General features: G+C 51.9%; 1 protein-coding gene across 1 annotated transcript; it reads left to right on the forward strand.

Annotated features, from left to right (window-relative positions):
* The first annotated feature begins 3,974 nt into the window (after positions 1–3,974).
* LOC110485050 (SITS-binding protein) lies at positions 3,975–13,503 on the forward strand. Its single transcript, XM_031504877.2, has 10 exons — positions 3,975–4,433; positions 6,409–6,580; positions 7,300–7,504; positions 8,215–8,365; positions 8,455–8,634; positions 9,033–9,301; positions 9,758–9,894; positions 10,919–11,040; positions 12,114–12,293; positions 13,069–13,503. Exons 1-10 carry the CDS (start codon positions 3,975–3,977, stop codon positions 13,240–13,242), a joined length of 2,049 nt encoding a protein of 682 aa, XP_031360737.2. The 3' UTR covers positions 13,243–13,503.
* Positions 13,504–15,276: the final 1,773 nt, after the last annotated feature.

The raw sequence follows: 15,276 nt of genomic DNA on the forward strand, positions 1-15,276 counted from the left end.
CAGGATGGATTCTGAAGGTATCTTTTTCCTTTGGATAAACTCTGGGAGGGCAGGAAGGTGGGATACCCATGTCCATCTGTGCTTCCAGCTTCAGGGAATCCACTCTGGCTCATCACTGTGTATCCCAGCTTAGAGATGTCATGGATAAATGGATAAAAATGAGAGTTTGGTGTAGGCTTTTGAGGTACTGTGGGATCCATCCCCACATGGAGAGTTTTGGGGTGAGGCTGCTCCCCACTGGGGAAAATGGAGAAGAAATGCCAAGTCCTGGAGGCGCTTTGCTGCCCCCACCAGTTTTTCTTTGTTTTTGGCCAACCCATACAGCTTTCCTGATTTTTTTTTAGAAATAATAATATTTAAGAAATCCCAAACCAGAAACCTCAGGAGGGTCTGGCTGGGAAGCTGTGGCTGTAATTGCTGGTGCTTAAAGGCTGTAGGAAAATATTGATGGAAAGGGCTGTGCCTTCCCAAGTGCAACCCCACAAATGTGGAAAATCCCTGTGGTTCTCTGTGCCCTCCCTTTTTCCAGCCAGCCTGAAAGGTGATGACAGAGCTCTGGAAAGGAGTGTTATCCATAGGGTATGCAGTGATGGAAGCTCCTCTTAGAGGACAGTGATCCTAAATCCCAGCAGGAATAACCCTTAGTCCCAGTTTTCTGGTGTTTCACCAAAAAGCTTGGACTCTCAAACTCTGGCTATGGATGCTGGTGAGTTAAATGTGTTTCCAGCCTCCCACTCCATCCCTTCCCTGGGCATTGTCCACATCCCACACAGCCCAGCAAAACTGAAGCGTTGGCAAACCCCTCAATCCTGGGATGGTTTGGGTTGGAAGGGGCCTTAAAGCCCATCCAGTTCCACTTCCCTGCCAGGAAGGGACACCTGCCACCAGATCAAGGTCCCTTGGCAACCTTGGAGCTTGGATGGATATAAAAAAGCGACCTCAAGGTCTTTTCAACCCTGAAAAGTTAAAAATGTTTAAAAAAACCCCTCTGGAAGCAGAGGGGCAGGACACCCTTCTGGAATCCAGGGAGCCACCCCGAAATATTTTTTTTTCCCTGTGGCCAGTCAAGGCTAAATGGTTTTTGTTGGCAGTGGGAGGAAGGTGAAAGGAGGTTTCACTCTGCTCGTGGGAGCCAGTTCATGCTGAGATTTGTGATGGGCAGGAAAACTCATAGATCCATTCCTCCTCCCAAAAACCAGGAGTTCTGGGAAGGTGGGAGAGGGTTTGGCCCAAACCCCCAGGCCACATGCAGAGTTGAGTGGGGCCCAAACTTGGCCAAATATTGAGTTGCTAAAAGCTCCAGCAGTATTTTTCTCTGGGAATTGAGCTGTTTTTTAAGAAAAGGTTTTTCAAACCATCCCCATTTCCTGCTCTCCCGCCTAGGCATGGCCCCCTGTCCTTGCTTATCCCACTGCATCCCGGGGTTTCCCTAATCCTGCCTTGGGGGCCCCTCTGCCATTCCATGGATGTGATTTAATCTTTTGCCATGTGACAGAGCTTTGCCTTCAGCTGCTGCAGCCAAACAACCTCATCAGCTGCCCCCTCCCAGCCCGTTTTGTGCTGGGAAACAGGGAATTGCCAATCCTTGGGCAGCTTTTGGCTGCTGCTGCCATGTCCCTTGCTCTCCCTTGGACAGAGCATTTAACCTTCCTGGTGTACCAGGATCCCAGACCATCCCAAAGATCCCTTTTTTCCTCCCCTCTGCCCTGTTTCTGCAGGTTTTGCACCCGAGCTGAGCTCTCTCTGGGGCACATGGATCTGTAAAACCTCACAAGTAATTCCATCGGCTCCAGTGATGCCCTGGGTGAGCAGCTCTGAATCACCACAGGGTTTATTCACTTCTCCTTGTTCCCCCTTCTTTATTCACTTCTCCTTGTTCTCCCTTTCCAGGTCATGGGGAATGTTGGGCCCCTCGAGTGCCACTAACACCCCTGGTGGAAGGAACCCTCCTCCTTCCTTACTTTAAAAAAAAAAATTTCCCTTTATTTTATGTAGATTTGGGGTCCCATGGGTCAATCACCTACAGCTTTGCTATAACCTCTCCTGGCTCCATTCCCAGAGGATCCCCAGCCCATTTGAGATGGACATCACAGTCTCCTGGCTCATATATACTTGTTCATCCTTATTCTGGATCCACCTCCTCTCCCGCTCTGGAGTCCCTCCTTGTCCTGATGCAATCCACCATTTTTCCCTCCATCCAACACTGGATATTGCCCCACCTGCAATGAAAAATTAATCCTGGAGAGGAAAGGCCTCATCCAAGGGCTAATTTGGGCCACAGAAGAGAATCTTCCTGGTGAATTTGGCTGTCCTGGGACTCTTCGTGAAGTCTGGGGTGAGCAAAGCTTTGGCCTTGGGATTGCTGGGGTTTTGCCTGGATGCAGGATGGGGAAACACTTTGAAATCCCAAGATTTTCATATCTTGGCAGCCAAAAGGTTGTAATATCACTTGGAAAATCCAGGTATTCCCTGATCACCCTAGATATGGTGAGATGACTGTGAGTGGGGACTGGAACATGGAAAAGTCCATGGAAATCTCAGATTTCCAAAGTTTTTGCATTGGTGGGGATTGCAAGTGTCCTGGGAAGTGTCTCCCCTGTGGTTTGGGTGCAGGTAGCACCCTTAGCTGCAGACCTGGACTTAATATAAGAGAGGGTCCAGTGGCTCATGTGAAGTAGGAACAGGGATAAAATCCCCCAAAAGTGGATAATAAGAGCAACAAAAGCCAAAGCAGGAGAACGAGGAGGCTCAGCACTCCCAGGGCTTCACGTGTTGATTTACAGGTGTGGAGCAAAAAAAACCCACCCCCAAAACTAACCTTTAAAATTACTCCCCTAGAAGCGAAAACCTTTAAAAATGAACATTTTCAATGTCCTGCCCCTGCTGGGGATGCAGCCACCTGTGGCTACGTGCGGGCTGCAGGGGAGCGAGCGGGAGGGAATAGAGGGAGGAAGGGAGGGAGCTTGGCTTAAGTAACGCTCCTGGGTTAGTCTGGATCAAGTTCCTTCAGCTCCACGGGTCTCAGACATGGTCAGGAGGGAAAACTGTCCTGGGAAAGAGGAGGAAAACCTGCTCGTGGTGGGGAAAACATCGAGGACGCTTCGGGGGCTGTGACAGCACCTCCAAACCTATTTTTAGGTAGGTGGTGAGGGGTGTGTAGGGTGTGGCTGTGCTGTGCCAGCGGAGGTGGCACCATTCCCAGCTTGCCATCAGGGATGGGGCCTGGGACAGAGGGACAAGCCAGTGCCACGCCATGAAGCTGTCCCCACAGGTGACCCCTCACCTGGAGGAACAGTAGGTGCCTGCTCCCCTGGGCTCAGCCAGTGCCCAGACCCTGCTCATGGGCAGTTTTGCTCTGTGCATAATCCAAATGCTTTTCCAGGGAAGAGTGAAAGGAGATGGAATGAGGATGTTCGTCCCCTCCTTTCTCGACCCACCCTGGGATGTTTTCCTGCACCCCTGGCTATTTGCTGCTGCTTCCAAACCGAGCAGGAGTGTGATGCCAAAGCTCACGGAGCAGCGGAGGCTGGAGCGTGGCCCCAATTCCCACTGTCCGTGGCCCCATCTCCCTCCCGGGCTCTGGGCCACGTGTGACACCTCCTCCTCCTCGCTGTCACTGGGTGCTGCTGGCTGTGCCAAGGGGCTGAGCCCCCAGGTTTGGGGGCTGCGGCACAGTCACCGAGCCCAGCAGTGGGATTTGCTGTGGAGGAGGCTGTGGAAGGGGCTCCCCTTACCTTGGGATCAACGCAGAGAGAACCGAGTTGCAGCTTTCCCTCTTTTAAACGATTTTAAAATTTTATTTCATTAGATGTACATTATATTCATTAGGTTTTTGTGCATGCTTTCGGAGCTATCCCAGAGGATCTCTTGGAGCCATCCCAGAAGATCTTTTGGAGCTATCCCAGAGGGTTTTCTTTCCTGTGCTGCTGCAGGAGGGGAGAGCAGCAGAGCCGCGGCATCCCTGCGATCGCACCATGCCCCTCTCCCGCCACACCGGCCAGATCCCGGAGTCCACCTGGACCTTGGGCTTCAGGGAGATGACGGAGCCTTGGAAAGGCGCCGTGGGCTGCCTCGGCGTGGCCGTCTTCTTCGCCATGACCATCGGCATCATCTCGTGGCAGGCGCTGGAGCAGCCCCCGGAGGAGTGGGTGCTGCGGGGCCGGGCGGCGGGGATGCTGTGGGAGCGCGGCCGCGGGGCGCTGCTGCTGCGGGCGCTGCCGGCCGGCCGGCCCGTGCTGGCCATCGCCGTGGGCAGCGTGCCGGCCGCCGAGCCCCCGCCGCCCCGGGACCGCTGCTGGCACGACGGCGGCCAGTTCTGCTATTCCTGGGAGGAGGACGCCGAGCTCCGGCTGTCCCTGGAGCCGCCGGCAGCCCCCGGAGCCGAGTGCTACGGCGTCCGCTGGACCCCGCTGCGCCCCGACGTGACCCTGAAGGTAACGGGGACCCCTCCGACCACCTCCCAGCCCTTTGGGATCCAGCAAGGGAGGCTCTGGCCTGACCACGGTCCCCCAGCTCAGTTATGGGGTCGCACGGTGGCCGTGGCTCCCCGCCTTCCACAGCCGGAAGGTGCCGGGTGGGGGAAAAACCTTTTGGAAGCATCGTGCCCTGAAGCTGAGCCCCAAAATCCTGTGGCGGTGCCACGCTGGTGAGCCCGGGGTGGGAGAGCTGTGTTTATATGGAGACAGAGTAAATACCCACTGGAGATGACAATGCTGGCGAGAGCCTCTTCCAGCACAGACACAATGGGCAGCTCCCGCGGGATGGGAATAATCCGTGTCCGCTGCTGCAAACATTTTTGGTACCATTCCCTGTTTTCTCCCTCAGTTAAATAAAAGCAGACTCTGGGAAGGAGCCTTAGCAGGGGAAGGAAAAACGCTGTCGGAGCAGGGTGTCCAGTTGTGGGGAGCCCTCAGAACAGGGAGAGAAGTGGGATGGGATTCTCTGGGATGGAGGATTGCTCCCCTTTAGCCATAAATCACCTGCTGGCACTGTTTTGGGTGGGTGGAAGGTGTTGCCTGAGCACAAACCCTCGGTCTCTTCCACTGACATTGGTGTGAGGCATTTCAGAGGATGAGTGAGACAGAACAGGTTTTCCCCCACTTTTTTTTTTTTTTTAAAAAAAACCCAAACCATTGGAAAATATGATCCAGTGAAATCTGAGTTCAGAACAGACTGTTTTCCCTCTTTCCCAGCTGGTGTAATGAGTTCAGCTGACACCTGGTACAGCTATCCTGGGCCTCCAGGGTTTCCACTTTAATAATTTACATCTCCTCTCCCCACCTCTTGGAGAGACTTAACCTCTCTGTGCCCCCAAGCTCAGGACTCCAGGAGGCTCCGAAGCCTTGGGATTAGGAATAAATGTGGGGTGGGTTGAGTGGGGAGGGCTCTGGGTCCCCTCTGCCACCCCAGGCCCCCTTCACGGCCCCAGATCTCTGGGCTTTCGGGGAAGCCCATCCTGCCTGGGAAGTCACGAGGATGCTAAGTCCTGCTGATCCCTCGATTTGGCAGAAAGGGGAAGGTTTGAGGAGCTCTGAAGTGAAAACTGATGATTTCTGGCAGGAGGCAGGTCAAAAATGGGGATGTTCCCCATCCCAGGGCCCTGTCAGGCCTATGAGAAGTGCCCAAATCCCCAAACTGAGTCTCTTGAGGGAATTTTTGTCATCAGCCCTGGGGAAAGAGGGAAGCTGTGCCTTGGAAGGGAGGATGTGTCACCCTCAGGACGCTGGTGCCATCAAGGTGAGGGCTCAAGATGGGGCTAAAAGCTCTTTGTGAGAGCTCAGGTGGGGACAGCTGCACATGCAGATTCACTCCAGAAAATCCGGGGAAGGCTGGTGGAGAGCTTAATGTGTTTTTAAAGTAAAAGAAAGGGAAAAAAAAAAAAAAACTAGAGGAAAAAAACACTGAATGAAAACCAAATAAAAATCTGACCAAACCAAAAAGAAAACCTGACCAAAAAAGCCTGACCAAACCAAAAAAAACCCCAAACCAACCAATAAACCAAAATGCATAGATTTTCCAGCTAGGAAAGCTGGAAAGTGCCCTCAGTGCATTTTAAAGATGTTTCCTCGAATTTCCCCCTCTGTTGTCCTGTCCCACAGCCACTCACACCTGCAGAATCTCTTTGCTCTCACCTTTGCAGCATCTTTTCACCTGCGACTCAGAGGTGTTTGGTAACTGTGGTGGGGTGCAGAAGCATGATTGTCATGGCAGTTCGGTTTTATTTGTGCTCCTTCAGCAAAAACCGGCAGGCTTCGGGAATCACATCTTGCTTTTCCTTTGCTTTTGAATGAAACTGTAATTTTACGCTGTAAAAGGGGACACCTTTCACCAGCACAGTTTGCTCCAAGTCTGGCTTTCCTTCTCCTTCTGAGTTTTCCTCGCTCTTTGATGATGCTTTCCTGGCTGCAGGATTGTTTTTCCATGGCCAATGTCTCCTGGTATGGAGGGCCGAGCATCCATGCCCAGCGCTGGCCCCTCAACAGCGCCGAGAGCCCCGCGCAGCCCCTGGTCAGCGGCGACCTCAGCGCAAACCCCGCCAGCTTCGGACCTGTCCTGGAGAGATACTTCCTGGGATCCACAGGTAACCACCTCCTTCCCTGGCCAGGATCCAACAGCTTCAATCCCTGTGCTTCTCTGCCCCTCTCCTCAACTCTAAAGCCATTTAAGAGCAGTATAGTTGCCTCTGGGAATAAAATATTTAGCAAATGTAGCAGCAACAGGGCATGTGGGATGGATCCCACACTGCCTCATCCCTGTGGGAAAGCTGATGCTGAAGCTGAGTGCCTGAGGATGGGGTGGCCCAAATCACTCCTGGGACATCCGATGCTCTTGGTGTGCCTGGTTTGTTTTTAAGCCCAGATCTGTGCCCATTGCTGCATCCCCAGCTCCACAAGAGCAGCTTCATGGCTCCCTGATGCCACTCTGGAATGCTGGATTCAGGCAGGAGTTCAGTTGTTGGTGTCATTTTTTGGGGTATATTTGGATTATTCTGCAGGACATCAAACTTCAGATATTACCCCAAATTAATCCAATTGACCTGCAGCTGTCCTGCACTGCTGAGGCCGCTGAATGTTGAGCAGAAGGGCCAGGAAAGGGAGAAATCCAGCCCTTGAAAGGCATTTTGGACTCTACAAGAGAATAGCAGGAGCAGGGTGGGGATGGTTGGCACAGCTGGATCTGTGGTGGGATCAGCCCAGATCAACCTTGGCACCAGTCAGGCTCTGCTCATGCCTGTGGCTCCCAGGACCGGGAGTAGCCGGGTGTTTGCCGAGACACCCTTTTCCCACTCTTCCCCCAAAGGAGTGACGGTGACAGTGGCTCCCGACGTGTCCCTGCTCCTGTCTCTGGAGAGCCACCGGCAGTTCTGCCTGGAGACGATGGCGGGACGAGAGGAACCCCTGCACTACCAGCTCTGTGTCAGCGCCGATGTGGCGGCCGCCCGCCGGCACACGGCCAGCGCCCTGGCAGGAGTGGCTCGGACACTGCCGGACACAGCGCTCCTGGGGTGAGCTCTCCTTCCCTGACGGTGGCAACCCTTCCTGTCGGAATCCGAGGTATTGATGATCCCGAGATTGTAGAAAGTCTCTGTCTTTCTGCCCCGCTGCCAAAGCAGAAGCCATAATTGGTCTGTGCTGGTTTCAAGGTTGTTTATTCTGTTGATCTCTAATATGTTCTGCTGCCCTGCCGCAGCTCTGTCCTGCAGGGCAGCGTGTGGGGCTCTGCCCTCAGTGGGATGTTACAAACATTATACACCAGAAAATCCCTGTGCTGTATTTACAATAATGTGCCAATGTCTATCATCTATGTTGAACAGTGTGTCCCCAGCCTGAACCAATAGAAAAATGCCAACACCACAGTGAAACATGGAGGGCATGAAGAAGGAGAAAAAGGACAAGACACACCCAATTTCCTCCATCTTGTCCCCTTTGGACCCCTAATCCAGAATCCTAGAATTTTACTTTTGCATCCGTGCCACACTTAATTATTACTTATATCAAACACTCAGGGCTGGTAATTCATCCTGTAAGATTGAAAACTCTTTTCCATGGGCAGAGATCAGAGACAGTGTCTCTGGGGCTCTGTCCAGGGGGGTTCCTGATCCCTGCCATGGTCCCAGGCCCTCCAGGGCAGCCAGAGGGAAGCCCTGGATTCCCACACTTCCAAATGTCTTGCTCGCTCTCCCAAGCATCTCATGCGGGATTTCCCACCCTGCAGGTCTCCGATCTGGCACTACCACGGCCTGGAGGGTTCTGCTGCCAAAATCAAGCGAGGCCTGAGGTCGCTGGTGAGGAGGCTGAAGCGGCATCGCCTTCAGGAGGGCGTCGTGGCCCTGGGGGAGCGCGGCACTGCCGTCCTCGCTGCCGCGGTACAGCCGTCCTGCCACCCTCCGGGGCACATGGGGAGCGTGGTGCTCCTCTCCCACAATCCCCTTATTCCTGCCCTTCCCGCCCGCAGGACCTGGTGCCCTCGGAGCGCAGGAAGAGGCAGGCCCTGGCACTGGTGGAACCCCTGGAACTCTCCATCACGCTGTCCCCATATGCTGGCATCACCTCCCCGCTCTTCCTGCGCTCCCTGCGTGGCGGCGAGGCTGCGGGATACTGGCTCAGCCGCCAGCCCCGACCCGGGGCCAGCTCGGTATGGGACCCCCTCAGGCCCCAAACCAAAATTAAAGCTTAATAAACCCCCTCATGTTTATTATTTTATCAAGGGACACAGTCCGATCCCACTGTGCTGGGACACAGCAGTGCTGGGGGAAGCCGCATCTCTCCTGATTCCTACAGAAGCAGCTTTAAAATTTCCGCTTCCAGTGTTCAGAACATTCCCCAGCTCCACTTTGTGTGGTCATTTTAATGATCCCTTTGTCACCAGCTCAGGGATTTTTGGGGGGTCGAGGGAGAGTTTACACCCTGATGCGCTGCACCACGACAGGGCAGGGTGGGATGGGGGCAGTATGGCATCCCCCAGCCTTGCACCCCAGAATCAGCGGGACATTCTATGGATCTGACAGGGATTTCCATCCTTCCCCTCCGCAGATCCCGCTGCTGACCACCTGGAAGGGGCAGCTCTGTGCCCGCCTGAACGTCACCAGCGAGGCAGCGCTGGGCTGGTACCTGGCTCGTGCCCGGCACCTGCGGCAGGCGCTGGGGGCCACCTACGTGGCCTTTGAAGGAGTTGAGGGCAATTCCTTCCTGGAGCAGGATGTCCCTGCTCCCGCCGAGCTGGCGGGTGATGGATACACCGAGGTGCTGGCGGCGGCGCTGGCGACGCTGGGCAACAAGACTATCATCAGCGCCGGGAGCAGGTGGGTGGGCAGCTGCTGGTGCTGGAGCTGACGGGCGCAAGAACTTGCCGGGGGATGGTGGAAATGGTGCGCTCTTGGTATTCCCAGATGTTTCTTGGCACCCAGGGAAGTGAAGTGGTGAGGAAGTGGGATAGGGCAGCGTGTTGGAGTCAACGATCCTTGTGGGATGTGAGGATGGCATGGCCCCGGCACAGGGTGCCCAGAGAAGCTGTGGCTGCCCCATCTCTGGAAGTGTCCAAGGCCAGGGTGGATGGGGCTTGGAGCAACCTGGGCTAGTGGAAGGTGTCCCTGCCCATGGCAGAGGGTGGGATTGGATGGGCTTTAATGTCTCTTCCCACCCAAACCATTCTGGGATTATAACCTGGCCCTAGTGACTCCAAAGCCAACTGGGCATCAGGGAATTTCAGCTCCTGTGAGCCCTCTAAGCACCTTGAAGGATTTGTGCTGTTTCTCCAGATCCAGTCACCTCCCACTGTTTGTCCAGATGAGCCCCCTGCGCTCTGACTGGAGCCACGCCGGGCTGAAGGGGCTCATCCCCTCCGTGCTGCACTACAGCCTCCTGGGCTACAACTTCTTCATCCCTGATGCAGTAGGTAAAGATTGGTTTTCCATTTTATTCCCTATTTCTGGCTTCTCTGTGGTGAATTTTGCAGCTTTTTTCCAGGCACGGGAGATACACTTGCACCTTAGGTGTGCTATGGGAAGGCTTGGAGCGTTTTGCTCCCCAGTTTTCTGTTGTGCTGGCTTGATTGGGATGAATGTTACCAGGGAAAAAAATTAGGAACTAAAAACAAAAGAATATGCTGTAAATATTGCCAGGCAACTCCAGCTGCGTCTCTGGGGATGCCCTTCCCAGAGTTCCACCACAGCCCACCCCTGCGGGGTTTGGCTTGGGCTAAATCCCACCTGGCACAGGCAGGATCGGCATCCCCAGGCTCCTGGCTAGGGAATGAATGTTCCTAAAACCTCAGCAGCTCTGCTCCAAGTCTGCATTTCTGCTCCAAAGCAAAATGGCTGCAGAAGTCCTGAAATAAAAGCATTATAAAATGGCAAGAAACAGCTTTAATCAGGGCCAAGTGGATTCATTTCCCTTTTTCTTGGAGCTGATGGAGTCAGTGGTGGTTAAAACATGCCCTGAGTGTGCAGTGGCTTTGCCGAAGTGTCAAACATGGAGAGCTGAGCTAAACAACAGCCCTGAAATAGGGGTTGAGAACAGTATTTCAATTTGGCCTCTATTTTTAGCATGTTTTCCTTAGAAAATGAAGCTCAAGCAATCCCAGCATGGGTGTTTGCTTCCCAAAGAGGTGCTGGAGCCCTTGTCTTGCGTGGATGGGAGTGCAGATCCTCCTGCACACAGAGAGCTGGGCAGTTCATTGCCAGGGGTTGTGTCCCAACAGCCTGGGAGCTGCACGAGCTGGGAAAAGCCTCTAGAGGAAACAGGAATTTGTGGATGGCTGGGCAAGCCCCCGGTGCTGGGGGGTTTGTGCCATTTCCAGGGAAGCTGTGCCAGGTTTTCAGAGCGATGGTGACACTTTAGGCACTGGGAGGAGCTCTGAGGTTTCCCCAGAACCTTTCCATGCCATGGGAGGTCCTCACTCCAGCCCCATGTTCCCACAGGAGGGAGTGTGGCTGGAGCCACCCAGGGGGACCCGGAGCTGTTTGTGAGGTGGCTGCAGATTGTGACATTCCTGCCCGTGATGGCCTTTGGGACCCCACCCTGGCTCTGCTGTGACGCCTGGGTACGTATCCCACACTCCAGAGGGGAGGACACCGGGATCCTGACATGGCCAATGCCCCCAAAAGCCATGCAAGGCCTGGCAGGGATCTCCTGCCAGCTGCCGTCCTCAGCTTTCCACTGAAGTGGGAATAAATCCATTATCAATGGCCCTAGATTCAAGTACCAATGGATTTAAATCAAATGGATTTGTATCTGCTATCAATGGATTTAATTATATTTCAATTCAGTGGATTCATATGTGTTATCAGTGGAATTTAAATCAAATCTATTAAGATCATTTATTAATGGATATAAATGCATTTAAATACAATTAATTAATATCCATTATCCATAGATGTAAATGCATTTAAATCCATGGGTTTATATGCATTGTCAATGCACTTAAATTCACTTAAATCCAATGACTGATATCCATTATCAATGGGTTTAAATATATTTAAATCCAATGGGTTTATATTCATTATCAATAGATGTAAATCCATTTATATCCAATAGATTCATGTTCAGTATAGCTGGACTGAAATACATTTAAATCTAATAGAGTCATATCTGTTATTAATGTATTTAAATCCAATGGATCCACAACTATTTTCAGTGTATTTAAATAAATTTAAATTCAATGGATTTAAATTCATTAACAACAGATTTAAATCTATTCAAATCTAATGTGTTCATATCTGCTATCAATAGATTTAAATCCAGCTGATTTGTAACCATTAGCAATGGATTTAAAGCCATTTAAGTCCAATTGATTTAAGTCCATTATCAATGGATTTAAATGCATTACCAATGGATTTTTAGACAAATCAATTAATATCCAAATATATCCAATATATCCAATTAATCCAATTAATATCCATATCAATTTATATCCAAATCAATTTATATCCAATATCAACTCCATTTGCACCATAACTTGAGCAGGACATTCCAATTCAGTAATTTCCCTTCCTAAGGGAATACAGGTTTTACTTTTGAATTTTTTTATTATTTTTTGTTGGGGTTTTTTTTCCCCTGCCTGCTTTGCTGTTTCCTGGACGTTGAGCTCCTCATGGATTTGTCCTCCACCTGCAGGTCCTAAATCTGACCCGCCAGTGCATCCAGAGGCACCAGGACTTTGTTGTGCCGCTGCTCCTAAAATACAGTGAGGAGTGGCAGAGTTTGGGATTCCCCATCTTCCGTCCTGCCTGGTGGCTCAGCCCCATGGATCCAGTTGCATTCACCATAGAGGACGAGTTTCTTATTGGAGATGAGGTGGGAATTCTGCATTATTCCTGTAGATTTAGCTTTGCACAAGTACAAACCAGGACTTGGATTTAAGCAGATTTAAATCCAAGCCAAAGCAGCTGAGTTTTGTGGGTTTGGGGTTTTTGATTTTTGGAAAAGCTTGGCTTTCCTCATGAAAATCTTATTTAGGGCCCCAAAACTCTCTATCAGCTTTTGGAAGTGAAATGATTTAGCAGGAATAAAGAGTCTCAGAATGCTGGGAACTGCTTTTCCCATGAAACAAGGGGGAAAATGCTCCCTAAATGTGGAATTACATTGGCTCTATCACTGGGAAGGAGGTTTTGCAAGAAACACATTTCTGATGGGGTTTTTTCTCCTGGTTTTTGAAAATATAAACTGGATGGAATCTTGGGGAAGCTGCGGGCAGGGATGATCCCAATCCCAGCCAAAGGAATGTCACTGCACTTCATTAATGTTTCTAAGCTGACAGAAGGCAGAGATAGATAGGATTGGGAAGGAGCTCCCAGTGAGGCTGGTGAGGCCTGGCACAGGGTGCCCAGAGAAGCTGTGGCTGCCCCATCCCTGGACTGTCCAGGGCCAAAATGGATGGAGCTTGGAGCAACCTGGGCTAGTGGAAGGTGTCCCTGTCCATGGCAGGGAGCGGGACAGGATGGTTTTTAAGGTCTCTTCCCACTCAAACCATTCCAGGATTCCCTGATGACCATCTCAACCCCACACGCACATCCTGGCTAATCCTCCCTCTGCTGAAGTTCTGTTTTCTTTCTTTTTCTTCTCCCTGCAGGTCCTGGTTGCTCCAATAACAGAAAAGGGACAAACGTGGAGGGACATCTACCTGCCAGGAGAGGGGCACCTCTGGCTGGACACCAACAGTGCCCGAGTGTTTGATGGTGGCACCACGCTCAGGAATTACTCTGCCAGCCTGGCCGAGGTGCCGGTGTTTGTAAAGACCTCCTGAATCCAGGCTGGGCAGCTCTGGGACAGAGACCTCTGAGGGCAGCGCTCCCCTCAGACTTCCAGCCTCTTTGCACTTTTCCCAGATCCCCTTTTTTTTGTTTTGTTTTGTTTTTTACTTCAGCAGAAATTGTCTGAATTTTCTTACTTGTTGTTTATCCTAAAGCAGTGGCTCTGCCACCAACATCCATCCCCACTGAATGCTGCATTTTTAACAGGGTTTTCCTGGTGAAATGTCTGTGTGTGTACGTTCAGGTGGGCATATCCAGCACTTCCAGGTCCCTGGCACCATGCTCAGAGAGGCAGTGATATGATTTTCCAGGAGATAAACAAACATAAGCTCATACTTGAGGGGAAGTTTTGTATTTAATGAAAAAATTAAATCAAGGGAAAAACTACCAGGATAGTTTTGGTGCTGTGTGTGGCCACCTCCTGTGCTGAGCAATGCTTCTCCCACCCGAGGCTGTGTGTGGTTTCCAGGTAGCAAGAGCCCATCTTCTGAGTATATTTGGGAAAATGAGTGAATTCCAGGTGTATTTAAAGCAGGTTTCTGTGGAAGAAAAATAAACTTGATCAAGCAGAGGAGTGGCTCTACCAGAGCATGATGTGGATATCGAGGATCCTTGCCCACCTCCTGTGTGCCCAGGCTCCTGGTTTTCACCGCTGTTGAATTTCATGGCTTTTTTCCAATTATTTCTTGTAGTGCAAGAGGGATCCAGTGTGACCAGGCTCCGTCCATCCAGCAGAGAATGTATCCATAGGCAAAATCCTCATCTCACATGCTGAATATGCATCTTGGGAGATGATCAGCTATGCTGATACCCCAAATTGGAGATCAATGGACACTGCAGGTTAGTGGGGTAATTCCAGAGCCTGGTATTTGGGGACAAGGACTGGATGACAACTGGGAGGAAAGTTTAGGGCAAGTTTTGGCCCTGGAGCTGGGCTTGGGCACCTCCAGCACTGATTTGTATCAGCCACATATTGTGGTTTTGGGGAAAATATTCCTGTACCAAGCTGTAGCTCCACTGAAAAAATGCTATGGGGTGCTAACTTCTCCCAGCAAAGCTTCCCTGGATAAAACTGAAGGGAAAGAAAAAGCAAAATCCAAGTCAGGTTCAGCCATGGAATGGCTGTGGGGGCATGGAGAGGGGAAGAGCCCCTCAGTTCCTTCCTTGATCCATAGAGGCACTTAATGATGCTGGGGAGAGCTCACAGAGGGAAAGGATGAAACTCATGAAGGCAACCAAAGGGTGTGGGATGCTCCAAAATATCTGTGGAGGCTCCTGAGGTTGCAAAAACACAAAAAAAAAAAAAAAAAAAAAAAAGAAAAGGGGTGCTGGCTCAAGTGGCATTTGTTTATTTGCAGCGAGTCAAGCCTGGGAAGAGGATGTTCAGGGGGAATCTGGTGGCTCCATCCTGGGAGATCACCAAAACCTGCCTGAACACCCTGGGCTGAGTCTGAGCATAGCAATTCCCATTTTGGGAGGGTGGGCTATGCATCCCTGCACCAGTGCCAGCTCCTCCTTGAGGAGCCCAGGATGTTCCGCTGGGACCTTGGAGCTTGTTCTTGGTCGTCATTCCAGCTCCTCCACTGCCTCTGCCTTGTGGCGTGGTTGTGGAGCATTCCCTGGGAGGCTCTCTGGGAGTTCTGGCTTCTCCTGTGGGATCTGCCCCGGGTTCGGCTCCTTGCCGCGTGCTGTTGCCTGGAGGAATTCCGGTCTTCCCACTGGTGTCTCTCGCTCCTCCTCTCGGGGGTGTCACGCTGGGGCCTTGGAGTGTGTCTGCCATCAGCACTCCAGCTCCTCCAGCGCCCCTGCCTTGCGGAGCGCTCGTGGGGCTCCATTCCCTGAGAGCCTGCCTGGGAGTTCTGGCCTCTCCTGTGGGATCTGCCCCGGCTTTGCCTCCTTCTTGTGTGCCGTTGTCCAGAGGCATCAGCATCTTCCCACTGGTGTGTCTCGCTCCTCTCCGAGGGGACATCGTGCTGGGGCCCTGGAGCGTGTCTGTCATCAGCATTCCAGCTCCTCCAGCGCCGCTG

The sequence above is a fragment of the Lonchura striata genome, chromosome 6 (genome assembly GCF_046129695.1).
Source record: "Lonchura striata isolate bLonStr1 chromosome 6, bLonStr1.mat, whole genome shotgun sequence".
In the NCBI taxonomy this organism is placed as follows: domain Eukaryota; kingdom Metazoa; phylum Chordata; class Aves; order Passeriformes; family Estrildidae; genus Lonchura; species Lonchura striata.

What these genes read in the sequence shown, in the direction of transcription:
- LOC110485050 (XM_031504877.2), top strand. Translation starts at nt 3,975, where the DNA reads ATGCCCCTCTCCCGCCACACCGGCCAGATCCCGGAGTCCACCTGGACC. An exon ending in ATACTTCCTGGGATCCACAG is followed by an intron (nt 6,581 to 7,299) that starts GTAACCACCTCC and finishes CTTCCCCCAAAG; the next exon opens with GAGTGACGGTGACAGTGGCT. An exon ending in GGCTCTGCTGTGACGCCTGG is followed by an intron (nt 11,041 to 12,113) that starts GTACGTATCCCA and finishes CTCCACCTGCAG; the next exon opens with GTCCTAAATCTGACCCGCCA.